Source organism: Lissotriton helveticus, chromosome 1_1 (assembly GCF_964261635.1).
Source record: "Lissotriton helveticus chromosome 1_1, aLisHel1.1, whole genome shotgun sequence".
Classification (NCBI taxonomy): domain Eukaryota; kingdom Metazoa; phylum Chordata; class Amphibia; order Caudata; family Salamandridae; genus Lissotriton; species Lissotriton helveticus.
The window spans coordinates 1,630,847,592-1,630,873,530 of record NC_136057.1 but is presented as its reverse complement, the minus strand read 5'-3'; the positions used below and the strand labels follow the sequence as shown (position 1 = coordinate 1,630,873,530).

Here is a 25,939-nt window from a genome sequence, read left to right as displayed (position 1 = left end):
GCTTGGAGTCCGAGAGCTACCAAACAGGGGATTTGGTTGCAAGGAGCAAGGGGACACAGCCGGTTCTTTGGTTCCCAGTTCAGGCGGCTCGGGCAGAGTGGTTAGGGTGGCCGGCTGGTGCACAAAGATGCTCCTTGCGGTTCGAGACAAACACTGGCCAGGGCAAAATCAGGACAGCTGGGCCACTCATGAAGTGGGTCTCAGTGATGCTGTCATCCCTCGATGGCTGCTCAGTCATTATGCAGTGTGAATCCAGACAAGCCTCTAACTGTTGGTTTTTGGTGCAGGGAGTCCAGTACCCTGGGAATTTGGTGCTGCATGGCTCCTGTTGGCCCTGGTGTCTTCACACTTGGTGGGGAGGCAGATCTGACCTTCAAGAACACATTTCCTCCTTTAGGGCGTTTACACCCTCTATATTACCACTTGCGGTGGGAAATTGACCTAACACTGACCCTGGAATGCAAATTCCATCCAAAAGAAGATGGAGGAATATGAAAAGTGGGGTCCGTATCAGCTAGTGCACCTTAGGGGTGTTGCTGGCTGGATGTGGGCCCACCTTCTAATTCTTACCAATTTTCCACCAAGAAGTGGTGTCAGGACAGGAGGGGGTGGGCATCTCCACTAGTTGGAGAGACCTGGGTTACATAACAAAGGCAGCACGGCCTTTGAAGCTTTCCACCCTGGAATGCACATCCTGCATGGAGGTGTACACACCTCTGCCCAGAGTGTGCTTTCTTCCTGGCCTCCGAGAGCACAGGCTCTCATTTCAGGAGGTCAGAAATATGTCTAGGGTGGGAGGCTGATGGAGACCAGTCATTCAACTCACTAGCAGTCGGTAGGTTTTCAAGGGGAACCTCTAAGGTGCCCTATGGGTGGGCTTCTTAAGAAATCTAGCACTGGCATCAGTGTGGGCTTATGAAGATGAGACATTTGGTACCAAACATCCGAGAATACAGTGAAGCCATCATGTACCTGGGGAACTCGTAATCACAGGTGCCCAGCCCATGGACTCAGTATGGCTTCCCTGTGCACTTGTGGTATCCAAGAGGGTGCTTAGATATCACAGGGACACATCCACTCATGCAGATGTGCCCACACAGAGATCTAGCACACCCTGCCTTAGGGATATCAGGCCGGCTGAGGGGTGATTTCTCTATACCACATGCAGTGCTTGGACTCTATGGTACACAGGGGTGTGTGCCATGTCGACTCTTCGTTTTTCTGTGCACCAAGACATGAAGGATACAATGGCAGTTTGCCTGAGCCTGGTAAGGGGTCCCTTAGGGTGGCACAATTTGTGCTGCCCTCTTTAGTTCCACTGCCATAAGTACCAGGGGTACCACTTACTAGGGACTTACATGGAGCTAAAGTGGTGCCAATTGTGGAACAATGGTACAGTTTTAGGGAAAGAACTCTGGTGCTGGGGACCTGGTTAGCAGGAACCCAGCAACATTTTCAGTCAAAGTTGCATCAGATACCAGGCAAACAGTGGGGGGTAACCATGTCAAAAGGGGTACTTTCTTACACCTCAGCAACGAGCGGTTCGGTTCTGCCAAGTAGAGCAGGACATCATCCCCATACAGGGAGATCACATCCTCTGTCTTCTCCCAGTGGAGGACCTGCAACCGTGCATCTCGCCAAAGCCAGAACACTGATGGCTTGATTAACGTCACAAAAATCAGTGGGGAATGGGGGCGCCCCTGCAGAGTACCCAGACCAAGCTTGAATTCCTTCGACAGTACCCTGTTCAGCCTCACCTTCGCTCCATGATACATGAGCCGTACCAATGCCCAGAAACTCAGGCAAAAGCCCATTTGCTCACAAAGGGCCCACAGGTAAGGCCACTCCATCGAATCAAACACCTTCTCAGTGTCCAACACCAGGAGAAGAGCCGGTTCCTCAATGCTGGGCTGCCCAGCCAGGCAACCAAAGAGACACCAGAGATTGTGGAGCTTAGACAGATGTGGCATGAACCTCAACTGCTCTGAAGGCACTGCCTTCTTTATAACTTGCAAAAAGCGATTTGCCAAGACCTTGGTAAGCAACTTATTCACGACATTCAGTAGCGAGATCAGCTGATAGAAGCCGCACTCCTCTGAGGGCTTACCAGGTTTATGGATATATACAAACTGTGCCTGCCTGAGATCCCGGGGGAGCACCCCTCTCAACCAAGCCTCACAAAACGTGTGTGCAGAGGCTTAAGCCCCTTGCTCTTCACACACATAAAAAGCTCCAAAGGACCGCCATTAGGACCCAGGGCCTATTCCCACTTTTGAGCTGTACCATGGCTTCAGCAATTTCCCTCTCCTTAATCTCAGCCTCTAGCGATTCACAAGCCTCCCTGCCCAAACTAGGCAGTGGGAGAGCACACATGAACCCGTGCATGCCCACCATTGCCTCCTACTAGAGACGAGAGGTGTAAAGAATGTAAAGATAACAAGCAAGGGCCTAGGCTATCACTGCAGGCATTTACTCCTCCCCCCCCTTATTGTGAAAACAGTCGGGGTCAACTGTTAGCCTTCCTCCTTCCTGGCCAACCAGGTCAGCAGCTTCCCTGCCTTGTTCCTCACATACAGGCTGATCTGCCAAGTCAGGTACAGGGCCCTTCCCTCCTAGTGGAACAGCCGCCTACATTCCGCCCTCCACTGGGACAGACACTGAGCCTGCTCCGGGTCTGACAGCTCCAAATAAGCAGTTTCACCATCTGATAGGCCTTCTCCAGCTTCAGCAAGCACCATACAATGTCTCGCCCTGTTCTTATCCACCACATGTGCAATTAACTGACCCAGGGCCAACATCTGAACGAGGACACAAATCCTGCATTTTCCCTGCGGTAATGGCCCAACACCACCAGAACGTGGTGATGAGTATTCCACTCTGTTAACTCCCATGGGTCTAACTGCCAACTCAAGCTGGGACAGGGCATGGTACCACGGCTCTGTAACAATCAGGGAGTAATCCAAAATACCCCTACTCACGCTGCAATCCTCGTCCCCATGTAGTGTTTGGTTGAGGCCTCACCCTTACCCTCCACAAGCAACACTGCTTCTGGGCAATCAATGACCTATTTCCCCATGCTCTCCAGGTCAAGCCCTTGAAGACTGGGAGAACAATACAAGGAATTCACTATTATATTCTACCCATTCCAGAGGCCACCTACTGCCACCCAACGTTCAAACAAATCAACCCATGTGTGTGTTATCTGGAAGACATGGGCCTATGAACCAAAATTCCAACCCACCAGGCCCCTACTAAATAGCCTGAGTGTACCAAAGACCTGAACCAGCCCCTCCCCAGGAAATTGCAGTGCAAACCATTTAGGTGTGTTTCCTGCAGTAGGATCATGTCCGGAACATGTTGCATCATGTACCGCTGCACCCCTCTACCCCCTCCTCCTCTGCAACTGAGTTCACCGACCCATCCCTGATGGCTCCAAAGCAGACGTCAGTGCCTCCCATGATTTGTCAAGGGCTGTAGGAGTCCTTAATGTATCTCCACAACCACCTTCTCCCTTCCTGCACGTGCCTTCGCATTGGTGGGGGTCACCCTCATTCCACAAAGCAGATACCTCCACTGCCGCGGAGTCTGCCACTCCAGGGTTTTTTCACAAGTCCAGCGGCATTCAATGAACCTGTCACTCCAGCCAATCCTACACCTACTTCACCTCCGAAAAGAAGTGCACTGTAGGTCCCAACTCCACCACTCTAAAGAGGGCAGGCACACCATCAATGTGGCAGACAGGGTAAGCTACTGTGTTTGCGGTGGAGGATCTTGCCTGCAAAATTCTAAAACTACACAGAGTAAACACAACAACATGACTACCTATAGAACTGGTCGTATAATAAAAACATTTGGTCTGAATCTCAAAACACAATTTAAAGTGGTGAATTAAGACAACACTTTTCTATTTTAATTCCTAAGCAAATTGCTTCTCATGAAAATAAATTGACGCAACTTTGAGAAAATGTGCTGTGCTGTGCACTGCATATGGAAACACCCATTTACAATTGCCAAGTACAGTTGGATGAAAATATTAATTAGCTTTTTCTAAGGCCAAATATGTGTGTGAAGGTTTTTGGAGAAAAGACAAATGTGTAACGTTAATGAGTAGGTTACAATCAGTATATCTGGGACTCTTTGGCATCGTATCAAGTTTCATGCTATAGAAATTTGTAATCTGTGCTCTGAACCTAAAGTATAATTCCACTTCTACCGTAAATCTGGTTCAAAGCATTGCTACCCTAATATATTTAATGAGACAAAGCCAAATTACTTGGCTTGTTGAACATTTGCTTATCAGATCCTGCTCTCTCTTTGGACATAGTGACACACTTACATCTGATCAAAGAACCATATACAGCATGGGGCAATGAGTCAGCCGACATCAGTCATTGGATAACTTGACTGTTAGTTATGGTATTCTGCTCTTTCACAAGGAGCACATACGCGCACAATGTAGTTCCCTTAAGTGCTTTCTATACCTTCTGATATAAATATGCAACTTTTTCTATCCCACATTTATTGGCTTGGGTATAGTTAACTCCCTTGCCTCCATGTTTTTAAAGTAACTTTGCACTTTTATTTATATGATCAGGTGTTTGCTTTTATCTCATCAATAGAAACTGAGGAATCCCTACATTTCTATCTACCACGGCAAACTCTCAGCTGCATTTTAAGGATATCTACATTGTTAGAAAATGGGTTTTTGGTTAACTGGGATGTGAACTCTGGTCAAGCAATAGCCACAATCCTTTGCAGGGTGAACCACATAAAGCCAGTAAATTAGCTGGTGCTTAACCTGCGGTAGCTTGGTACAAAAAGTAGTCAGGCTTAACGTAGGGACAATGTATGAAGTATTTATGCAGCATACAAACAGAAACAAAGTGAGAACACAACATAAGAAAAATCTCAAATAAATTTAGAAAAATAAAGTGCATTTTAATAAATTATTTGAAACCAAAATGTAAAAATTCCAATCAGTAGAACGAGAGTTATGATTTTTTAAAAGTTTTTAGTAAAAACTAGTAGGTAAATGGTTAAAGCGCCAACTGCAGACATCTTGTCGCACAACAGCGGGTCAAAGTTGAAAAGTATGGCAGACTGCAATGGAGCATAGTTTGGATACAAAGAGTGGATTGGGCCCGGTCACTTCGGGCTTAGAAACATTTTGGAGAAAAATGTTCTGATAAGGTAAAGTTCAGTGGTGCAGGAGATGTCCAGTGAGGGAGCGTCATCGTTGAATGGCCTTGGGTCAAAGCCTCTGTGAATATTTCTATGTTCATACTTAGTCATTGAAATGGAAGGTTGTTGCCAAGGACAGTTCTACAGGGCTGGATAACTCTTTGGCGAAGGATCGCTGAAAAGAATTTGCCGCTGCAGAGAAGAAGGTAGCAGGAGAAGCCACAAGGCCAATCTGACTAGCAATGCACCATGGGTGGATAGGTGAGCAGGTTGGTCCTGGTCTCCTCGTGGTTCACAGAGCAGTTTTTAGCCAATAATGTTCTAGGTCCCTATTTTTGGATTTTGGCTATCTGGGCAATGTTAACAGTACTTCCATGGGTCCATGACATGAGGGTGCCGCATGGAGGGACAGGACTCACTCAGGCTGAGAGTGAAGGCAGAGCACTGGCTATTCAGTTGCAAGTGGGGCTGCGTTCAGCTCTTTCCCCCCGTCCTGCCAGTAGATCGCCCATTCAGGCACAACTAATCCCCCTATTATGTGATGGTCGGGAGGAATTCACAAAGTCCAGCTGTCAGTTACACCCAGTCATGTGCCCCAAGGCAGGGTACAGGCACAAAAGGGCTAAGGGCAGAACAATGACAATCATTGGTGTGAGTACTCTGACAGTTGACAATGAAGTATTTCTCTGCTGCAGTAATACAGTCTCTGCCATGATGATGTAATGCAGAAAATATTCTCAAGAGTTCCATTTTGACTGAAACACTTGACACAAACACTTCTAACATGCCTCTTTATTAGGTTCATCATTAACAAAAGAATGCCAATACTGTGTACTTTTTTTCTTTTTTGATTTTGTGCAAAACATACGAATTAAACAATATGCATCTCTGGATTTTTCATCTGAATAAATTACATTTATTTATAGTCGATTTAACTTCATTATTTTGGTTGTAATTTCACCAATTTTTCTTGTTTTTTCAGACACCATTTGTACAAAACATATACAACATTATACAAAAAATTCTTAAAACATTATCCACAAAGCATTTATATTCACTATGCAAACATTCAAACATTCACTCACACACATACACAAACATCAGATAATATTTACACTGGAATTACACTATTCACAGTATGCCAAAGACTATATTTCATAAAGTTTGCAACAATTCTTCAATTGGTTGAATAGTCTTATGGCTGAAATCAAATACAGTCTACGCGTTTCGAACTCCTCTTGTTTAAAGAGTTCTCATCAGGACCAAGGCTCCATAAGTTTAAAGCCTGTGTGATAATTCTATTGAAAACACGACGACGCTGGACCATTTGAGTTGGCCATGCGTAAATTTCGGCGTCCAAACTTTGAACGCCGAAATTTACGCTCTAAAGAAAGCCGATTGACTCCAACAATAATCTTCCAGTGCGCCAGCTTGAGGCTTTTTCAAGGTCCAGCTGGCGGTACCATTACACGCATGGCCAACTCAAATGGTCCAGCGTCGTGGTGTTTTCAATAGAATTATCACACAGGCTTTAAACTTATGGAGCCTTGGTCCTGATGAGAACTCTTTAAACAAGAGGAGTTCGAAACGCGTAGACTGCATTTGATTTCAGCCATAAGACTATTCAACCAATTGAAGAATTGTTGCAAACTTTATGAAATATAGTCTATGGCATACTGTGAATAGTGTAATTCCAGTGTAAATATTATCTGATGTCTGTGTATGTGTGTGAGTGAATGTTTGTATAGTGAATATAAATGCTTTGTGGATAATGTTTTAAGATTTTTTTTGTGTAATGTTGTATATGTTTTGTACAGATGGTGTCTGAAAAAACAAGAAAAATTGGTGAAATTACAACCAAAAAAATGAAGTTAAATTGACTATAAATAAATGTGATTTATTCAGATGAAAAATTCAGAGATGCATATTGTTTAATTCGTATGTTTTGCACAAAATCAAAAAAAGAAAAAAAGTACACAGTATTGGCATTCTTTTGTTAATTATTGGTCAGTGGCTTGGCCGTGCTGTTGGGAGCCCAGACCCAGTGGTGGTTTCTAGTCTTTATTAGGTTAAGCATAAGGGTTGTTTCCAAGTACAAGGTGCATGGTCCCACACAAGTTTGTAGTGCATCAATCTACTAGAGTCCACAACAAAGATCACTTCCTTGAAGTGAAGGTTATAACAGTGCATTACCTGAACAAGCAGGGAGGAACTATATTGAGACTGCTGTTTCCCAAAGCAAAATCACTTTGGTAATGTCTTGTAGCTAGAGATCGGCGGCTCCTATTCCTGCAAGTCAAGACGAGGGGGTGGACCACTCAAAAGGATTGGCCAGGAAAATCAAGAGTGGGCCATAGGGGCGGAGCCGGGCCGGCGACCAAGATGGCCGCACGGGGTCCCGGCTCCGCCGACCTTCTCCCTTCATCACCAGTTCTGGCTGCCCACCCCGCGCTTGGACGACGAGATCGTATGTCGGAAGAGACGCTGCGATGGCGCACCCGGCTGCGGTGAATTTTGGGCTCTCCGGGATCGAGATATTCCCATTCGCTCTGGGCGGCCTGTCTGCCGCCGGAGACCGGGACCTCGCGTGGCTGTCCACCCGGCTGCTGGCTCCATCCTGACAGCCATGTTTTCCCGTGAGACGGCGCTTCTCCACCACTGTGCTGTGGGAGCCTCCCTACACCGTCGGAGCCCTCTCCTAGAAGCGTGGCGCAGCTCCTCTGTGTTGGATGCTTTGCCCCCCTCCCCCCCCCCCCAGCACTTCCTCGGCAGCCGGTCTAAGGTAACAACGCTGTGTTGCCTTTGAGGCGCTTATATGCCTGAATGTTCTGGACTGTGCTACATATCCCGGCTTATTTGTGCCGGTGGACATGATAATGCCGTGTCGCTTTCCTGCTGGGGGGGTCTGTGAATGGTTCTCTGTGGAGGGGGTGCCTGTTCTCCTACGCTACGCAGTTACTGGATATCGCTGAATCTTGAATTTGATGGGGGCTGACGATTTTCCGTCTTGATCTGCTGCATGGTGGTGGTGCATCCTGGAAAATGGCGACTCTCCTTTGTTACGACGGTGACCGGGTGTGTTGGATGCTGAGTGAGAGCGGACAACTATCCTTTAAGGACCGTTTCTTCCTATTCTGGTGATGGCGTGAGGCTGTTCTGGTTGTTTCTACCTGGTGTCTACTCGTGCGCCGTCACTTGCTTTTGCTGATACTGCTGCGAGTCTACTCTTGCTATCCCCTGGGATGGGGTGATGGCGAGTACGAGATGTACTTTTATGGCGGCTGCAGTTTAGCCATGCTTCCTTTGGATACTCCTGGACAGCTCGCAACAGTTTGGATATTGTGTATGTGGGCTCGAGGATGGCAATTGCTGGCAGTCGATGGGCCGCCCCTTGTGCTTTACGAGACTTTGGTTTCTCCTGGTTTGAACTGGGTGCCCACGTTCGTACTTTCCCCCTGATCCGCCATCTCCAGCTTTATTCGATCTGTACCATCTGGGAAGAACGGCGCAAAATGGCGGCGACACCCTGGACACTGTTGCTTCTTGTAATACTGCAGGGACTTCGGTTCCTTAGGTGTTGACATGTTCATTTGTTATGCTGCTCCATCTGTTTTTTCCTGCTTGACACTTTCTGCCCTGTTTTTATTCAGGCTGACGAATCGTATGTATAACAATGACGCTTGGCGCCCTACCCCCTGACATGAAGAGTTTCGCGTATTGCTTGATAAGCTTGCGAGGGTGGGCTGATTGATCGATCGTGTCCCTGCGTGTGGTTTTTTGTATCTCAAGTTTGCAACGGAATTATTGCAGGGATGCGGGACTTGGGGGGGAGGGTCGGGTCCCTTGTTGTAGGGCCCCCCACTTAGTTTTCGTCCCCTTCTGTGGGGTTTTTCGATTCTCTTTTTTCTTCTTTTCCTTTTTCCCTTTCTTCGTGTTGGATATTGTTTTTCTCCTTCCTCTTGTCTCTCTTCTTTCTATATTTCGGGTTTAAGCTTTGGGCGACAGGCACGCTGCTGGGGGGTGGGCCGTGGCCATGTGCAGTGGTGCAGGGTGGGGGGGTGGAGGTGGGGTTTTGTTTTTTCCCTTTTGGTTCCATGGCCTTTTTATATTGTTCTCTTGCTTTTCTTCCTTTTTTCCCTCTTTTTCCTTATTCGGGGTCGGGTTTTCTGCACATCTCTGGGTCTCTCCCGGGTTTAGTACGGGGGTCTCTGTTCTATGGCTTAAATTGATAGCGGGCGGGTATTGTTTGGGAGGGGGTCTGACCTGTTTGTTGATTATCCTGATTATCCGTTTCGTTATATATGCCCCACCTATGATGGTCCTGCCATGCATATCCTGTTAATAGTACACTTTAGTGTTGGCGATGTTTAATGATGTGCGATGCGATCCTGTTTTTCCTCCTTTCAAAACAGAAAAACCAAACCTTTCTGATTCTGTGACCATGTTTTATTCGGCTCTCCTGATTTATACATTGATATTGTGAGGGGTACCATGGCTTAGATCCTGATTTACATTGTTTTGATGTACTACCTCTGTACCTTTGATTCACTGTCTCGTATGCCGGATTTTGATTGTACCTATGCAAATGTCAATAAAGGTTTTTGAAAAAAAAAAAAAAAAAAAAAAAAAAAAAAAAAAGAGTGGGCCATAAACGAGTGCTGCACTACTAGATCTGTTAGCACATGCAGAAAACAGTAAATACTTACACTTTGCCTGCAAGTACTACCGATCAGGACCAATGAAAAATGCTATTTTGCTAGTTTGATCAGGGCCGTTTCTATACCCATTTCCATCAATACCATTGATCTCATCAGTAATAGTAGTGTTCTTTCTTGAAGGGACACAGTTCTTAAGCCTCCTTCGATTGCAGATAAATATGGGATTTCTCTCTTCATTTAAAGAAGTTGCAAGACAGTTTTTCTTGTCAAGCCTCTTTCTTTGGTGATATTTCAAAACTTAAATCAGCTGTTTTTTTTTTAAAGAGAAACAAATTAAAATGGAACTATTCAGCCTTCAATACTTTTTCAAATGTATTTACATTTTAGGAAAAATATTTTTTCTTCAAAAACTATGTATTGTTACTTTGCAAAGTGCTCCAGGATGCCCCACATTAAAAGTACAGTTCACATGATCATGATTTCAGTGAAGATTCTCTGAAGGTGAACTAGGATAAGGGGTAAGCAACTTTTTCTTCTAAGCTGATCTATGATATGGAGTGCCTGGCCTTCGTAAAACATGGTTTGGTTGGGATGTGAACACCCTTTGTTCACTGAATGGTTAAAGTTGCATAGAAGCCTTTCAAAGTCAATGGTGTAGCCAGTTACGGTTGCTTAGAATGTAATGCTGTTGTGGAAAGATTCTGTTGGAAGTTCTTGAAGGATCTGCCGATTACCCTTTGGCATTTGCTGACCTCAAGTGGGGGGAGATGTATATAAAATGTTAAATGCGAGAGCACAGTAGTTGGTCCAGTCTATTATAGGGAGTTTGGTCACAGAAGTGCATATAAATTCCATTTAGGATTGTCCTCTTTTGCAGTCTGTTATGCAGAGTACGGTGAAAAGGCGGTTGGACAAGACCTCATTTATGATTTTGGAGGTGCATAACCTGGGACATGAACCATGACTCCAAGTAGCTGCTTGAAGTTAGCATAGGTGAACGTAAGTGAGGTGGAGCCTGCTGGTATGCGTGTCAGATAGAGGAAAGTATCAGGAGAGGGGCTCAATGGAGTTGTAAGTTGGTGGATAATGAATTCACTTATTGATGGAGAGGTGATCGATTTGTGTGATGCCAACTCTTGTTATGCTGGGCAAATAGATTGCAATTTGATGAGGAGCTGTGGTGCTTAGTGCTGTGCAGTTTACATACAAGCAGCACAGGTTCTGGTCCTTGTTTCCTGGCTTGATTTTCTTTGCATTATGTTAAAAGTAGAATAATAGAGCTACTTAATCAAGCACCTGGTGTAAGGAATGGTTGGAAGCATTCGTAATAAGATACAGTAGCAGGTTATTAGTCAACAAGGTCAGTAGGCCTGGCTTTAATGTACTAAAAAATGTAAACACAGGCATTCACAAATGCTGTTTGCATGCATTGTATGTAGAAATGTTGTTTATCATTTTAAAGTGTTTATTACTGTCTTCCTAATGCTGAGAAAAAGTAGCAAAATTATTACTTACTGTGTAGAACGCATATAGGAGAAAAAAGAACTGAATGTGACTAAAAGCATTGCTGAGATTTTTTTTACAACAACAATTGAAAGCCGGAGTTCATTTAATCTACCTATACTTACTTCTTTTATGCATCTATATACCTTCCATGTACGTATGGATCTATATATGTATTACTTTTCTTCAAATTCAGCTTATCCAAAGCACTACACTTTTTCTCACCCTTTACCTCTCTCAATATATCTATCTCCTCATTCTCTGACTCATCTCAAATCTCTTTTCTACTACTCTTTCCAATGCACTACCCTATATAGGGTATTTAATAGAGCATAACTCGGCTCCGCGAGGTAAAACTTGCTGTTTCCCTCTGAGGCGGAAGCCGGAGGTCCTTTGTGCTCTCTTGCACCTTTTTGCACCTAAAAAAACGATTGATTGCGAATTGTTTTTAAAACTGTACCATATTTTAACTGGAGCGTTTTTAACCTCCCTGACACCCCTACAGCGAGATCAATTCGCTGGGCACCCCCCTTTCCATAGCGTCGATCCACTGAGGCGCAGGGAACATTGTAACACAACTTTGGCAGCCATCTTTGATTGGGCAGGCTCGCCGGAGAGCTCGACGCCCCTCCCGCCCTCCCAGGGTATTTAATAGAGCATAACTCGGCTCCGCGAGGTAAAACTTGCTGTTTCCCTCTGAGGCGGAAGCCGGAGGTCCTTTGTGCTCTCTTGCACCTTTTTGCACCTAAAAAAACGATTGATTGCGAATTGTTTTTAAAACTGTACCACATTTTAACTGGAGCGTTTTTAACCTCCCTGACACCCCTACAGCGAGATCAATTCGCTGGGCACCCCCCTTTCCATAGCGTCGATCCACTGAGGCGCAGGGAACATTGTAACACAACTTTGGCAGCCGTCTTTGATTGGGCAGGCTCGCCGGAGAGCTCGACGCCCTTCCCACCCTCCTCCCGCCCCGCCCGAAGTATGTATAAAAATGACAGTATCACCCGTCCGCGCAGCGGGCGGGCGCAGCGGGCGCGCCGGCGGCGCGCCGGAGGCGCGCCAGAGGCAAGCCCGTCTGCGCCCGTCCGCGCCGGACACGCGCCCAGCGCCATACCCCCTGTGTCATTCCATACCGAAGGGATTACCTACTCCGCTGGTGAAATACGTAAGCTGAATCCTGGACCACTGACGATTTGCAGTCAACATACTCCAGAGAATCTTGTAGATCAAGCCACCATCAGGTGTAGGAGCTGCAAAATCAATATTCCCCTTATTAATGACAAAATTAAACATCTGACTGACGGTACCACTAAGCATCCCACTACATCTATCGCCCTCATCAATGCTCGCTCCTTGGCTAAGCATAGGCAGGATATCGCTGATTTAATTACAGATCACGCAATAGACATCCTTTTTATAACCGAAACTTGGATGGATGATACATCCGAGCCCGACCTCCAGGTAGCTGTACCTGTAGGCTATAAGGTGTATAGGCAGGACAGACAGGGGGGAAAAAGAGGAGGTGGCCTGGCTATCATTACACGGGTCATCTTCCCAGTTAGAATCTCCCCGGTACCATCGTCGGCATGCGAGGCGCTGCACTTTGCCATTAAACTGAATGCGTCACACAATTTTAAGGGAGTGCTTATCTACAGGCCACCAGGACCTCGCTCAGAATTTCTCTCCACCTTTACCTCCTGGTTGGAACCCTTAGCCATTGAGGATTCCTTTATGGCATTAGGAGACATAAATTTCCATCTGGACAGGACAGATGAGGCGGATACACAAACGCTACTAGTAGAATGTAACACACTGGGCTTAAACCAGTACATAAAAGCTCCAACACATGACGCAGGACACACCCTGGACGCTATCTTTTCTAACATCAGTGATCTGGAGGTATCTAAAATCCTGCCGCTCACATGGACAGATCACCATGCTATTTTCTGTCATCTACCCTTCAAACGACCCAAACCGGATAAACAGGCCCATCATCAAAATAAATTCAGAGTATGGAAGGACATCGATGACGAAACCTTTAAGATGTCCCTTTCCAAGACTTGTCCGAATATCCAGTCTGACCCCACCGAAGCAGTGGAGCAGTATCTTAACTGGGTAGGCAATGCGGTAGACATGCATGCTCCTTTAAAAACCATATCAAAAAACAGAAAGGTGCCTTCAGCACCGTGGTACTCAAAAACCCTCAGACAGCAAAAACAGATTTGTAGAAACAAGGAAAGAACCTGGCGCAAAACATACGATAACTTAAGTAAAGCCCAGTATAAAGATGAACTCATCATCTATAAAAAAATGATTCAGGAGGTAAAAAAGGACTACTTCGAGCAGCAAATTAATAAATCAAAAAATTTGAGTCGACAACTGTTTGAAGTAGTTAAGACTCTGGCAGGGAAGGTGGTAGATCTGAACCCTCCTCACACTCAGGAATTCTGCAATAACTTAGCAGGTTACTTTTTTTCAAAAGTAAACGATATATATGCAGAATTCTCGGTTACTCCATCAAGTACCAGCACACATCCTAAATCATCAAAAATTAGCATGGACTGTTCGTTTTCCCGATTTAGGGATATGACGAATCAGGAAATAGGAGATATCATGAGACTGGTAAAAACAGGTTCATCCTTAGATCCCTGCCCCCCTAAAATCTTTATTCCAGTAACTGATGTGGTGAGCAAAGTCATAACTCCCATCTGTAACGCCATGTTCCAATCTGGGATCTTCCCAGACAAGTTAAAAAACACTCTGCTGAAACCCCTATTGAAAAAAACTGGTCTTGATAAAACAACTCTCAAAAATTACAGACCCATTGCCAGCCTGCCCTACCTGGCTAAAATTGTGGAAAGAGCAATGAATGTTCAACTAGCTGAATATATCGAACAAAATAATCTCCTGGATGAGTCGCAGTTTGGATTCTGGAAACTTCATGGAACGGAGACTGCCCTCATTAAGGCCGCCGATGATATCAGGACCATTAGGGACCAAGGAGGAACAGCTATACTGGTCCTACTGGATCTCTCGGCGGCCTTCGACACGGTCAATCATACTGTCCTGATTGACCGTGTCGAGGAGATGGGCATTTGCTCAAAGGCCAAGGAGCTTCTGGCTTCATTCCTGTCCAATAGAACACAAGCAGTGACATTGGGCGCATTTCAATCCCCTCAGCTCGCCCTCCCATGTGGCGTCCCGCAAGGCTCATCCCTAAGTCCGACACTCTTTAACATCTATGTGTCGGACTTAGCAAGGGTGATCAAGAACTACCGGATGAGCCTTACCTCCTACGCCGACGACACCCAACTGGTGATCGCAATCAAGAACAATGGTGAGGAGGTTGCCGCCAGATTCCAAAAAGGCATGCTTGCCATCAAGGAATGGATGTCTGAAAATTGCTTGCGCCTTAACTCGGAGAAAACCGAGGTAATGATCTTTGGAAACCTATCACCACAGTGGTCCACTCTTTGGTGGCCGACACCCCTCGGAGCCCCTCCAGAACCAGTGAAAAAGGTCAGGAACTTAGGCATTATATTTGACGACAATCTCAATTTTTCCAACCATGCCAACCAGGTTGCGTCGTCTGCTTTCTATAAGCTTAAGATCATTAGAAAAATCCTGCCCTATCTCCCTGAGAGTGCTAGGAAAACAGTGGTGAGCTCCTTAGTACTCTCATCACTTGACTACTGTAACGGACTGTTTGTAAACGCCCAGGCACGGGTGGTGGCCAAACTGCAGCTTATACAAAATGCGGCCGCAAGGCTACTAGCTGGCATTCCTAAGTTTCAGTCCACCAAGCAAGCGATAAGAAATTTCCACTGGTTAACAGTGAGAAATCGCATTAGATTCAAAACCCTATGTCTCACCTATAAAGCCCTTAAGGGTCTTGGACCAGCATTTCTCAAACAGAAACTCTATTACTATTCACCAAAAAGATCCTTACGCTCCGAACAGAGTCACCTACTGGTAGTACCACGCACCAGGACGGTGACATGGGGCGATAGAAGCTTTACCAACGCTGCAGCCAAAATCTGGAACATGCTCCCAAAGGAAATAAAACTGTCACCCTCGTTATTTCAATTTAGAAAATTGGTAAAAACCTGGTTATTCGATCAATAATCCGTTCAGTAACAATACGTTTTAAGGCAGATACCACCTCATTCTGGGATTTTCAGCAAAATTATAGCGCCAAGACACCCACGGGTATACGCCGCGCTTTATAAATTTTTAAAATAAATAAAATAAAAATAAATATTTCTCAGCCTATACCTCTGTCAATATATCACCTACCTCCACTCTCTCATTCATCCCAAACCCCATATCACTACTATGATCCCCAAAATAACCCTTTCCAAACTCTTCCCTACTCTACCCCTCCTTGCTCATCTCATACCTCCTTTACTATTCCAATTCCCCCAAAACAAGCCTATCTAAACCCTTCTCTCTGACTCTTTGCCCTCCACACCCCTTTTACTCACCCCATGCCTCCTTCTACAGCTATGACCTCCAAAACAAAAAAGAAAAGGTCTAGGTCCTTCCCTCTTCTATCCCTCCACTATCTTTTTCCATCCAAATAATAGACTAACACGTCCACCTCTCAAATTAATTTTATATCTCACTATACTAATTTACCACTAATCCTTTATGGGTTCCGGAGTAGCGTGCTACTCGCCAAACAAATGCTTCAAATCCCATCAGGGATAGCAAGCACTGTATGAATGAAAGTCTTTTTCCCTCTTCTATCCCTCCACTATCCTTCTCAATCCAAATAACTGACTAACATATCCACCACTCAAATTACTTTCATATTTCACTATAGTAATCTACCGCTAATCCTTTAGGGGTTCTGGAGTAATGTGCTACTCGCCAAAAAAGCACTGCAACACCCCATCAGGGGTAGCAAGCGTTATATAAATGCAAACCTTTTCCATCTTCTATCCCTCCACTAGCCTTCTGAATTCAAATAACTAGCATATCCACCACTCAAGTTACTTTCATATTTCACTATACTAATTCACCAGTACTCCTTTATAAGAGCTATAAAAATGCAATTGCAATACAATACTTTCTAAAAGAGGCATTTTTTTATTTGTCATCAAAAACCCAACTTTACCATTAAATAGGGCTTTTCACCACCATCCCAAAGACACCAAACCTCAAGTGTTGGGCTTTGTCTGATGCTGAGGGGGAGTTTGTTCCAGGTCTTGACCGAAGGGCGGGAGTCTTATCTTCTGTGTTATGCCTGAGAGTAAAGATTGAATCCAGTCTAAGGCAGTTACCTGGAAACTGGCACGGTGGAGTCTGGTGGCTAGTGTGCGGGGGGAGACGTTGTCGAAGGCTGCTGAGAGGTCTATCAAGACGAGGGCTGCAGTGTGGCCTTTATCAAGGATGGTGCAAATGCCGTCCATGGCAGCTATGAGGGCAGTCTCTGTGCAGTGGTTGCGCCGGAATCCAGATTGGGAGGGGTCTAGGATGTTGTTGGTTTCTATGAAGTGTGTTAGCTGGGTGTTGCCGACTTTCTTGATGACTTTGGCAGCGAAGGAGAGAAGAGAGATGGGCCTGTAGTTCTTGAGGTCAGTCGGGTCTGTGGAGGGCTTCTTGAGGAGGTGTTTGACTTTGGCGCATTTCCTGTCATCGGGGAATGTAGCTGTTTCAAGGGTGCATTTGATTGTCAGTCGTAGTTTGGATGCATTGGTGATGACGGTCCTGTAGAAGATGTGCGGCAGGCACAGGTCAGTGGATGCTCCAGAGTAGATGCTTTTATTAGTATTTGCAGTGTCTTCTGTGGTGGCAGGGGACTAGATGAGGATAGTCGGCCGGGTGGCATCGCTGGTGGAGGGTTTATGGTTGGTGCAGTGGTCTCGATTGTCGAAGTTGTCTTAGAGCATCCTGATCTTGTAGTCGAAGAAGGAGCTGAGTTTGTTGCAGAGGTCTAGAGAGGGAGTGACTTCAAGAGTTTCGCTGTGGGGTCTGGTGAATTCTTGCATGATGACGAAGAATTACTTGGAGTTGTGGGAATTGGAGAGCATTCTGTCCTGAATGAGGTTTCTCTTAGTTGATTTGATGAGTTGGTGGTGTGCTGTGGTGGCGGCCTTGTAGGCGGAGCGTGTTTCTGGGGTTTTGATTTTCTCCTTGCTTTCTCCAGTAGTCGGCACAAACGCTTAGATTCTCGGAGGATGCAGCTCAGGGGTCTGGGTACGCTGGCATCCGGTGGGTGGGTGGCTGACCGGGTCTGGAGGTGAGTGAAGGTGCGGTGGCAGTGTCATCAGGAGAATGGGCCTTGGGAGTTACTCGGCGTCAAGACCTGGCAGTTGTTGTTGTGTCCAGGGTCGAGTGCGAGGAGAGTGCTGGGGTCATAGTGGCAGGGGGTCGGGGGACCAGGGTCCCCAGCACTAGTCGCGGTCGGGTTGCAGACAGGCGCAGACAGGCTTGCCTTTGGTACACCAGTGGCGTTCCCGCTGCGTGTGGCCGCACAGCGGCCGCCATTAAGTTGGGGTTGGGTGGAAGGAGGGCAGCTAGGAGGTGGAAGCGGGATCATGCTGGGGGGAGAGGGCTATGGGGGCAGCAGCAGCGGGAAGAAAGGTAAAAGGCAATAAAAGCAGAGGCAAACAGAGAAATAGGCAAAAAAGGTAGATTAAAAAGGCAAAGACAGAAAAAGACAGAATAAACTTAAAAACAGAAAAAGGCTGACAAGTGACAACCACAGAGCTGACCAGCAAAAGAGCAGACTCTTCCACTGGACCACCAGAGATGAGGCAAAGGTAGGAGCCTGCAGGTGGAGGAGGGCCTCAAACACTTACCTGGGTAATCAGAAGGCACTGGGGGCAGTGCCTTAATAACAGAGCTGTATGAGGGGAGAGCAGTTAACCTGACCAGGAGGTCAGAGATGTTGTTCACTTGTCGCGCAGTGCCACCATTAAGTAGGGTTTGGAGGGAGGGAGAGCAGCTGGGAGGTTGGAGGTGGGAGCGGGAACACGCTGGTGTGGAGGGGCTGTGGGGGCAGCAGCGGCAGGAAGAAAGGTAAAAGGCAAGAAAAACAGAGGCAAACAGAGAAATGGGCCAAAAAGACAAAAACAGAAAAAGCAGAATAAACAGAAAAAGGTTGACAACCACAGAGCAGACCAGCAGAAGAGCAGGCTCTTCCACTAAACCACCAGGGATGAGGGCCTGGAACACCAACATGGGTCACCAGAAGGTGCTGGGGGCAGTGCCTTAAATAGGTTATTGCGTGAGGGGAAAGCTGTTATCCTGACCAGGAGGGCAGAGGTCTTGCCTGACATAGCTACCTGCTCCTAACTGGAAATTACAGCTTATTAAATGTAATAAGGAATCCTCAATGTTAACCTACGGGAGGGGTGGGCCTCACAGGAGTGATAAACAAATTAAGGAGTTTTTCACTAACAAGACATGTAAATCTTAAAAGTACATGTCCAACCGTTTAATTACATGGCACCCTTACAGGTAACATATATTAAATAAAATAGAAGTTTAAGGCTTGGCAGAGGGGTTTAACTGCAAAGTTGACATGGCAGTTTAACACTGAATTCAGGATGGAATGGTAATTCTGGGACATCTCTTGAAAGGCTACTTAGGTAAATGGCTCAACAAATGCTGCAGGCCTACTGGTATCATTTAATTTAAACCACCTTATAATGTACTTACTAGTAAATTAAATATGGTAATTTGGTATACGCCAATGTAACCATGTTTAAGGGGAGTGAGCGCAAACACTTTAGCACTGGTTAGCAGTGGTGAAGTGCACAGAGCCCTAAGGCCAACAGAAATAAGTTCCAGAAAATGGATGAGGAGAGGCAAAAAAATTTGGGGGAAGACCACCCTAAGGCTGACAGGTCTAACACATATGAGATACATTTCATAAACGTAATCTAAATGGAAATCATTTATACGTTCACAAGTAATGCTAAAAATCTATCATGACTGTGCCCCTCATAGACTAACATTGGACATCTAACAACTAAATAATTTATTTATTTTTAGACCTATGGAATATATGAAATGCTGAGTCATTGGTAAACTTACATTACTAGAATTCCTCACTGTGCACACATACCTCTGAAGAAAGTGTATTAAACTTGTGTGCTATGAGACTCATATGGCCCTTGCACAACATCTGATACAGCGGATGTACGGCATTACGACGCATACTTTTACAACGCGTGCCGTTACAACGCGTTTTTTTCAACGCAAGTCGTTTCCACGACTTGCGTTGGAGGGGGTGCGGACGTAGGAATTTTTTAATTTACTATTCCAACACCAGCCTACGTACAGTAGGGAAGGTATTGGATAGTAAATACAAAAATTCCTTGTCCTGAAGCGCCCTCCAGAGCAAGTCGTGGTAACGACTTGCGTTGAAAAGACCGCGTTGTAATGGCACGGCGGTGTAACAGCCGTGTCGTAAAGGCTGTTCACCGATACAGCTGTCTTTGCCCCTAAATGCATAGTCTACCATCATTCTTATTCTCAACAATTCATACTTTTAGATCTCAAATGTAAAAAAACAGAACTGCATAAAGAAAGAAGAGAATGCATGAAGCAACACGCTTTTCCTTAATAAGAACCACACAATAGCATGGTGTTAAAGGCAGCTAAGAGTACGATGTTGCCTACAGGTAGATCAAGTGTCAGTATTATACACATTTATTTATAACACAAATGAAAATTCCTTATATGGGGCACTCTCTGTAAGAATCCTAACAGCTCTGAATTTTGAAGGTTTCTGAATTCTTGTCTTTTATGATTTGTGGATCATCTGACACTTCCATATATAGATTTAATCTGATTAGAGAAATTGCTGACCCAGGGCTCCTCACTGTGTTCCTGAGTTAATTGCTGCTGGTTCTTCCATAATTTTCTAATTGAGGTACAAGTGGAACACAAAAGGCAAATAATGAGAGGCTCACCAGGAGACGTTCAAACGCACAGTACAACTTTCTGCTTTTGTGAGGCAGGGTCTGAAAGAAAGCATAAAACACAGACATTTTAATGCTGTAGAAGTCACTGTGTGAAGAGCTATAGTAGATTGCATATTAGATATTTTGTGAATCAAGTTTGTCTACTGGAAGCGAAAGGGATAAACAGAGTCGAGCAGTACCTGCCATAAATGATAACATACTAATGCAACACTCAGAATTAAGCATAGCAAGCTCTGCAAATTCAGAATTGCTGGTGTCCAAATTGCGAATTCAATCTAAACAACTAAACACAAATATATAGGAGCTTTCATTCAGTCTTCTTAATACATTGGTCAGTATTAGAGGCATTCATGTTCTGCATCCACTACCACAGCTTGCCCCATAGGCCAATAGATCAGTCCTCTTGAACCATTGGGTCGCTCCAATGTGGGACATTGCAATGCACTCAGGTGCCACAAAAGTAGCCCTAGCCCCCTCCAGTCCCAGAGACTAGTGGGCTAATGTATCCCTTTTACAATGTTTTTCATTTCTCAGTTTTCCCTTTCTTTTGAAGGTCTTGTCTGTTACAGCATATGCGCTAGTACATGTGCCCTCACTTGTGAGAGATATTGTTTACTAGAAGGGGCTTGAAGCCCACCTATTAATTACAATTGTGTTGCTTACTTGTCACTCTTATTTGCTGTCTCCTAATTGGGCAGCACATGACAGCTTCTCTACCCTTTCCTTCATCTGGAGCATGGACTAAGTACAGATTGCTTCATCTTGATTAGTGTCCTTCTTTGCTGGCGCTGTGATTGAGGTACTAGTTTTCTTTCTTCTTCCATGTTGCTTCTCCTTTCCTACCCCCACACTCCACTACCCTGTTGTCTGTGTTACCCACCCCACCAGCGCTTGTTGTGTCATAGCGTTTATTTTTTTAGATTCCTGTTACCTCCTAACTTCCTCCCCAATGTTTGTGGTTCTCCTTTCCTAGTTGTCTGGGTTGCCAATACACATAGGAAAAAAGCTCTGTGATGTGGCCAGTGCTGGCTGCGTCATAGCACTTTTTTTATGAGAATTGAGCCCTTCATCTATGTCTTTGACTTTTCCAAAGAAACATCTGGCAGCTCATACTGTGTAACGTTAGCAGGTGGAGAATGGGTTTCATCTGGTAGAATATAATTACAGAATGCACAACATTGGCAGGTATTTATAGCACTGCAAAATACATGTTTAAGAAAAGAAAGAAGACAGTGTATAATTTCTACATGCTTTCCCAAAAGAGGTTAGAGCTCCGAATGAGGGGTGCTGGGGAACATTTATACTTTTACTTGACTATTGCCTATTGTAGTTGAAGCGGTCTGGAAATAATTACAGGATTCGGTTTTTGCGTAGCTAGTCAGCGGCTTTCAGCTCCAGTGTCAAGAGGAGGGGACTGTATATGCCATTCTTACAAACATATCACATATTTCTTGATATCTTTTTAGGTCTCTGCTCTTGACAGTGCATGTGCTATCTTCAAGAGACATGTTGTATATACGTTGTGGGCTTCAGCCTGTCCATAGGCTTCCCATTTGCTGGCTCCATTTTTGCTCTCATATTCTTTCTTCCCTACTATCCATCCACTGCTCCCAAGTTAGGAATTGTTTTAGGGACTACTTTTCTTTCTTTGACAGCACTTAACACAAGCACTCGTGTTTTCACTCACTCTGATCTTTCCTAGGTAAACAGCCCTGTAAATCTTGTTCTTATTATGTCACATTTGATCTGATATCAAAAACAAACGCCACGCGCTGTTTTATGAGCGCACCTCTTTATTTTGTGTTCTGTGACTTCAAAGAGAGAATGTCCCAAGGTTGCTTGCCTGTCCCCCAACCCCCTCCAACTTTGCTGCTTGAGCCTTACCGCCACCCCCCCATCATCGCTGCTTGCCCCCCCTGTCAGGGCTGTATGAATGCCTGAGTGCCGCTCTTCTTTATTTAGCGGCTTCTCAGGTACTGCGTTTCTAACTCGAAGGCTGCTCTGGGTGCTATGATTGTTATTGATCGGCTGTTCCAGGCAATACATCCTTTACTTCAGCGCTGCCTGGGTGCTGTGTTTCTTAAATGCAGGCTTTTACAGACACATTCTGTTATTAGCGACTTCCCGGTTGCTGCGCTTCTTCTGTTTTCCGATGCATGGTGCACTGCATTAATTGCATCTCCAACCTCATTCGACTTTTTTCAGATGGATGTGCTTGTTTCCAATATACCTGCCACTAACACCAAATGCATACAGTATGTTTCATTGACCTGGGCACATTCACTGCCTGCACAAGTTTAAAAACCTTTGTGTCTAGAACAAATGGCTTAGGAAACGTGCAGCTGGTAATAATTTCCTACTTCCCAGATTTCTTACCTATGAATATGCTTGAATGTTGGAGTAACACTCTCCTTACCCCTCCGGTTATGAAATATAGCCAAGTGTTTTAAGCTGTGTGTGACTTTGTCTACACTAGTGCCCGTTTTGATGCCAGGCAAAGTGAGATCAAATGTGATCTCCATGATATCTGCCTTAAACATCTGTTTAAATATCTTTTCAAACAGAGAGTAACAACACAAACAAGCATTCTAAAGTGAGTAAGTTTTGTTAGTCATAAAAAGCAGAGGTAGCCTCCCAAAGTATTTGCAGTCTACTTATTCAGGGCTTTTTGTGAGTGTGATCCACTTTTGTGTGATATTTTCAGTTCCTGAATATGTGTGATATTTTGTTTAGTTTGTTTCCCCCATAGTTGATGCTTTCACTGTAGTGTAGTTCCTATATCCCTGATAGGCTCTGCGATTTGGAATAATATACACTATAGATTTGACATAGGACTGAGGTCAGTATGTCCCTACCAGGCTAGCATCTACTGTCACTTCTGTGTGTAGTTTTGGCTTGAAGCATGCCATGACAGCTGTCTTTTTCTACTGTTGTCTTGACCCTTTCCTTGCACATGATTGACCATTTGAAGTCCACGTTTTGTTTTGTCAGATTGCGCAAGAGTGCACTAATGGTGGGGTAGTTTCGGATGCACATGACACAGTAGCTTGTTGTGCGCAGGAAAGATCATAGCATGCTCATGTTTTGCGGCAGGCTGGTGGTGGTGAGGGCCTTGACTTTATCGAGGTCTGGCCTCATGCTTTTCTACGAGAATATGACTCCCAAAGAATTTCAATTTGGTTTATGGACGGCATTCCAAAAAGTGAGTGATGCACTCACCAAGAAATTCGACCCGACACCCAACAAGGCTACGATAGATACAGTTATAACACGGCATGACAAAAACCTGGAGAAACAATGCCTGAATTTGCTGAGCATCTAGAAGCACTCCTCAAGCACTGCAGAATCAGTGAAATAAATAACGATGAGCCCATGCGAGCGGCTCTTGATAATCAACGGGTTGCAATCTCACACAAGATGAATGCTCGGAGTAACATACACTCTAAACAAGATGCTATCTGCTGCAAGAGCTGAAGAGCGAGCTGCCATAATGAAAGCAGGAACCAACCAGGAAGAGATGGTACTCACCATGAACAGCAGCAAAAAGAGAAGCACAGGTATGCATCTTACGGACTAATGCAAGCATGCTACAGATGTGGGCTGAGGTAGCTACACAACAGAAGTGTCCAGCTCTAGGCCAGAAATGCAGAGGATGCGGGAAATCACCTCAAATCGGTCTGTTGAGCATAGGGCAAGTGGGGGAAGTCTGACCATTACATAACGAAAAAGAAATCAGTAGACACATGCAGAAACCAACTCAGGCCAAAAGACAAGGTGAGGACCACGTGCGGAACATTGCGTTCAAGTCCAGACAATGACCCTCCACTTCACCATCCAGCAAGTTAGTAGTGTCAGCACTCAGTGACAGTGATGACAACAGATACTTCTTAATGTTGTCCATAAAAGAACCAGAGACTCACCTGGCGATCTTAAACCTGAAGATGGGAGACCAGGCAGTAGAATTTGTGGTGGACAGCATTGCAGCATTACATGTAATAGGAAGAAAAGAATTAGGCCACCTGTCAATCAAATTGCAATGAACCAAGACCCCATGGAAAATTTAGACCTGGGAAGGAAGGATCCCCTAAAATGTACAGAAAAATGAAAGACGATCCTCAAAACATTGGGGTGTGAAACAACTGCCACAGTTTATGTACTCGAAATCCAAACACCAGCGCCCAACGTTCTGTGCCTAGAATTGACAGCAAGCTTGGGAGTAGCAAACATACACCCTGTGGGAAAGGAGATGAGGCAAATTAATACAAGCAAATGTCCCATAGTTCATCTAAGAGGTAAACACCACTCTATATCATTTATCATCAACAGGGGAGAGTTCTTCAATGTGATGCCATTTGACAGATCCAGAGAACTCACATCGACCCTGAACCTAAAACAATAAGATGTCCAAGTGCACATCTGGGCCGCATGTAAACCACTGCACAGCCAAAGGTCATTCAAAGCAACTGTGAGATACAAAATACCAACCACTGAAACAACCATGCATGTGCTGCAAGGGAAAGCATCAGACGTGTGCCTCATCAGCTTTTGAACAGCAGCAGCAAAAATGGGACTGATCTCAATCAACTACCACATAGAGGCTGAGCGAGGGATAACCCCAAAATTCCCCATGCTATTTAGCGGACTAGGGAAGCTGAGGAAGCCTGTGTCCGGCTGCACATCAATGAGGTATCTGCCCAATTGCAAAAAGGCACAGACTGGTTGCATTCAATCTCAAGGAACAGTGAAGAAAGAAATCTGAAACCTGTTGAAACTAGACAACATTGAATCCTCCAAAGGCCCCAGCCCAAATGTCCCGTCAATTGTAGTGGTTTCAAAGAAAGACAAAACAAGCAGGAGGTATCGTGTTTCTGAACCATGCTAGCTGAAAAGGTACACCTATTTAAATTATAGTTTACATTGTGACATCTGCTTTTTATACCACGCCAACCTTGAACTTAGACATTTACAAAAACATGTTTTTAATCCCACTGAGACATTTGTTTTTTGTGACACACTAACATTAATTCAATACATTAAAAAAACATTTGCTTCCCTTTGGTTCCTATTTTTGGGTTCAAGTAGTTGCCTTCTTTCTGTTGCTCACATAAAACGTGGTGCAGTATTCATTATTTTATGTAAATACCCTTTTTATACTTTCTATAAATACACACTTTTTTAATCTTCTATTTTCCTGAAGGGACCACTTGCATCATTATTAAACAAACGCATGAATGTTTTATGAATGCTCCACAAACTATTAGCTATGTTGTGGACCAGCTCTGCTCCGCCATAGCCAAGTGGTCCTGCTCAAGTCTGAAGTCGATGTACTCCGAGAATAGGAAAATACTCATATTAATGAACATTTTCTCTATGCCCAGGCTCATCGACTGTCAAGAAAGCAAGAAGGATTATAGTCATATTGTGACAGTAGTTACTGCAATTGAGCATTTAAAAGTCCCATCTTCTGATGGTTCTGTTCCATTGAAGCAAATAAATAGTAGCTGTAAAGGTACCTTACTCCCGCATCAGTTTTGGCTATACATCACGGAAGTGTTACACAGTTCCCAACTGAGTCCAAAATCTGCATGTAGGTGTGCATCTCTTCCCTCTGTCAGAGAAAAGCTGTTCAGCTTGCTGGCAGAGAGGGCATTTAAA

The 25,939-nt window shown here is 44.9% G+C and overlaps 1 protein-coding gene across 2 annotated transcripts in view; it reads right to left on the bottom strand.

Moving 5' to 3' along the window:
- The window catches only part of RAPGEF3 (Rap guanine nucleotide exchange factor 3), a 1,135,646-nt gene that overhangs the window by 107,576 nt on the left and 1,002,131 nt on the right, over positions 1–25,939 (bottom strand). For both annotated transcript variants that reach the window (XM_078688545.1, XM_078688554.1), the window contains one exon: positions 20,273–20,323. In XM_078688545.1, the coding sequence (XP_078544671.1) occupies positions 20,273–20,323 (51 nt within the window). The remainder of the gene's footprint in view (positions 1–20,272; positions 20,324–25,939) is intronic.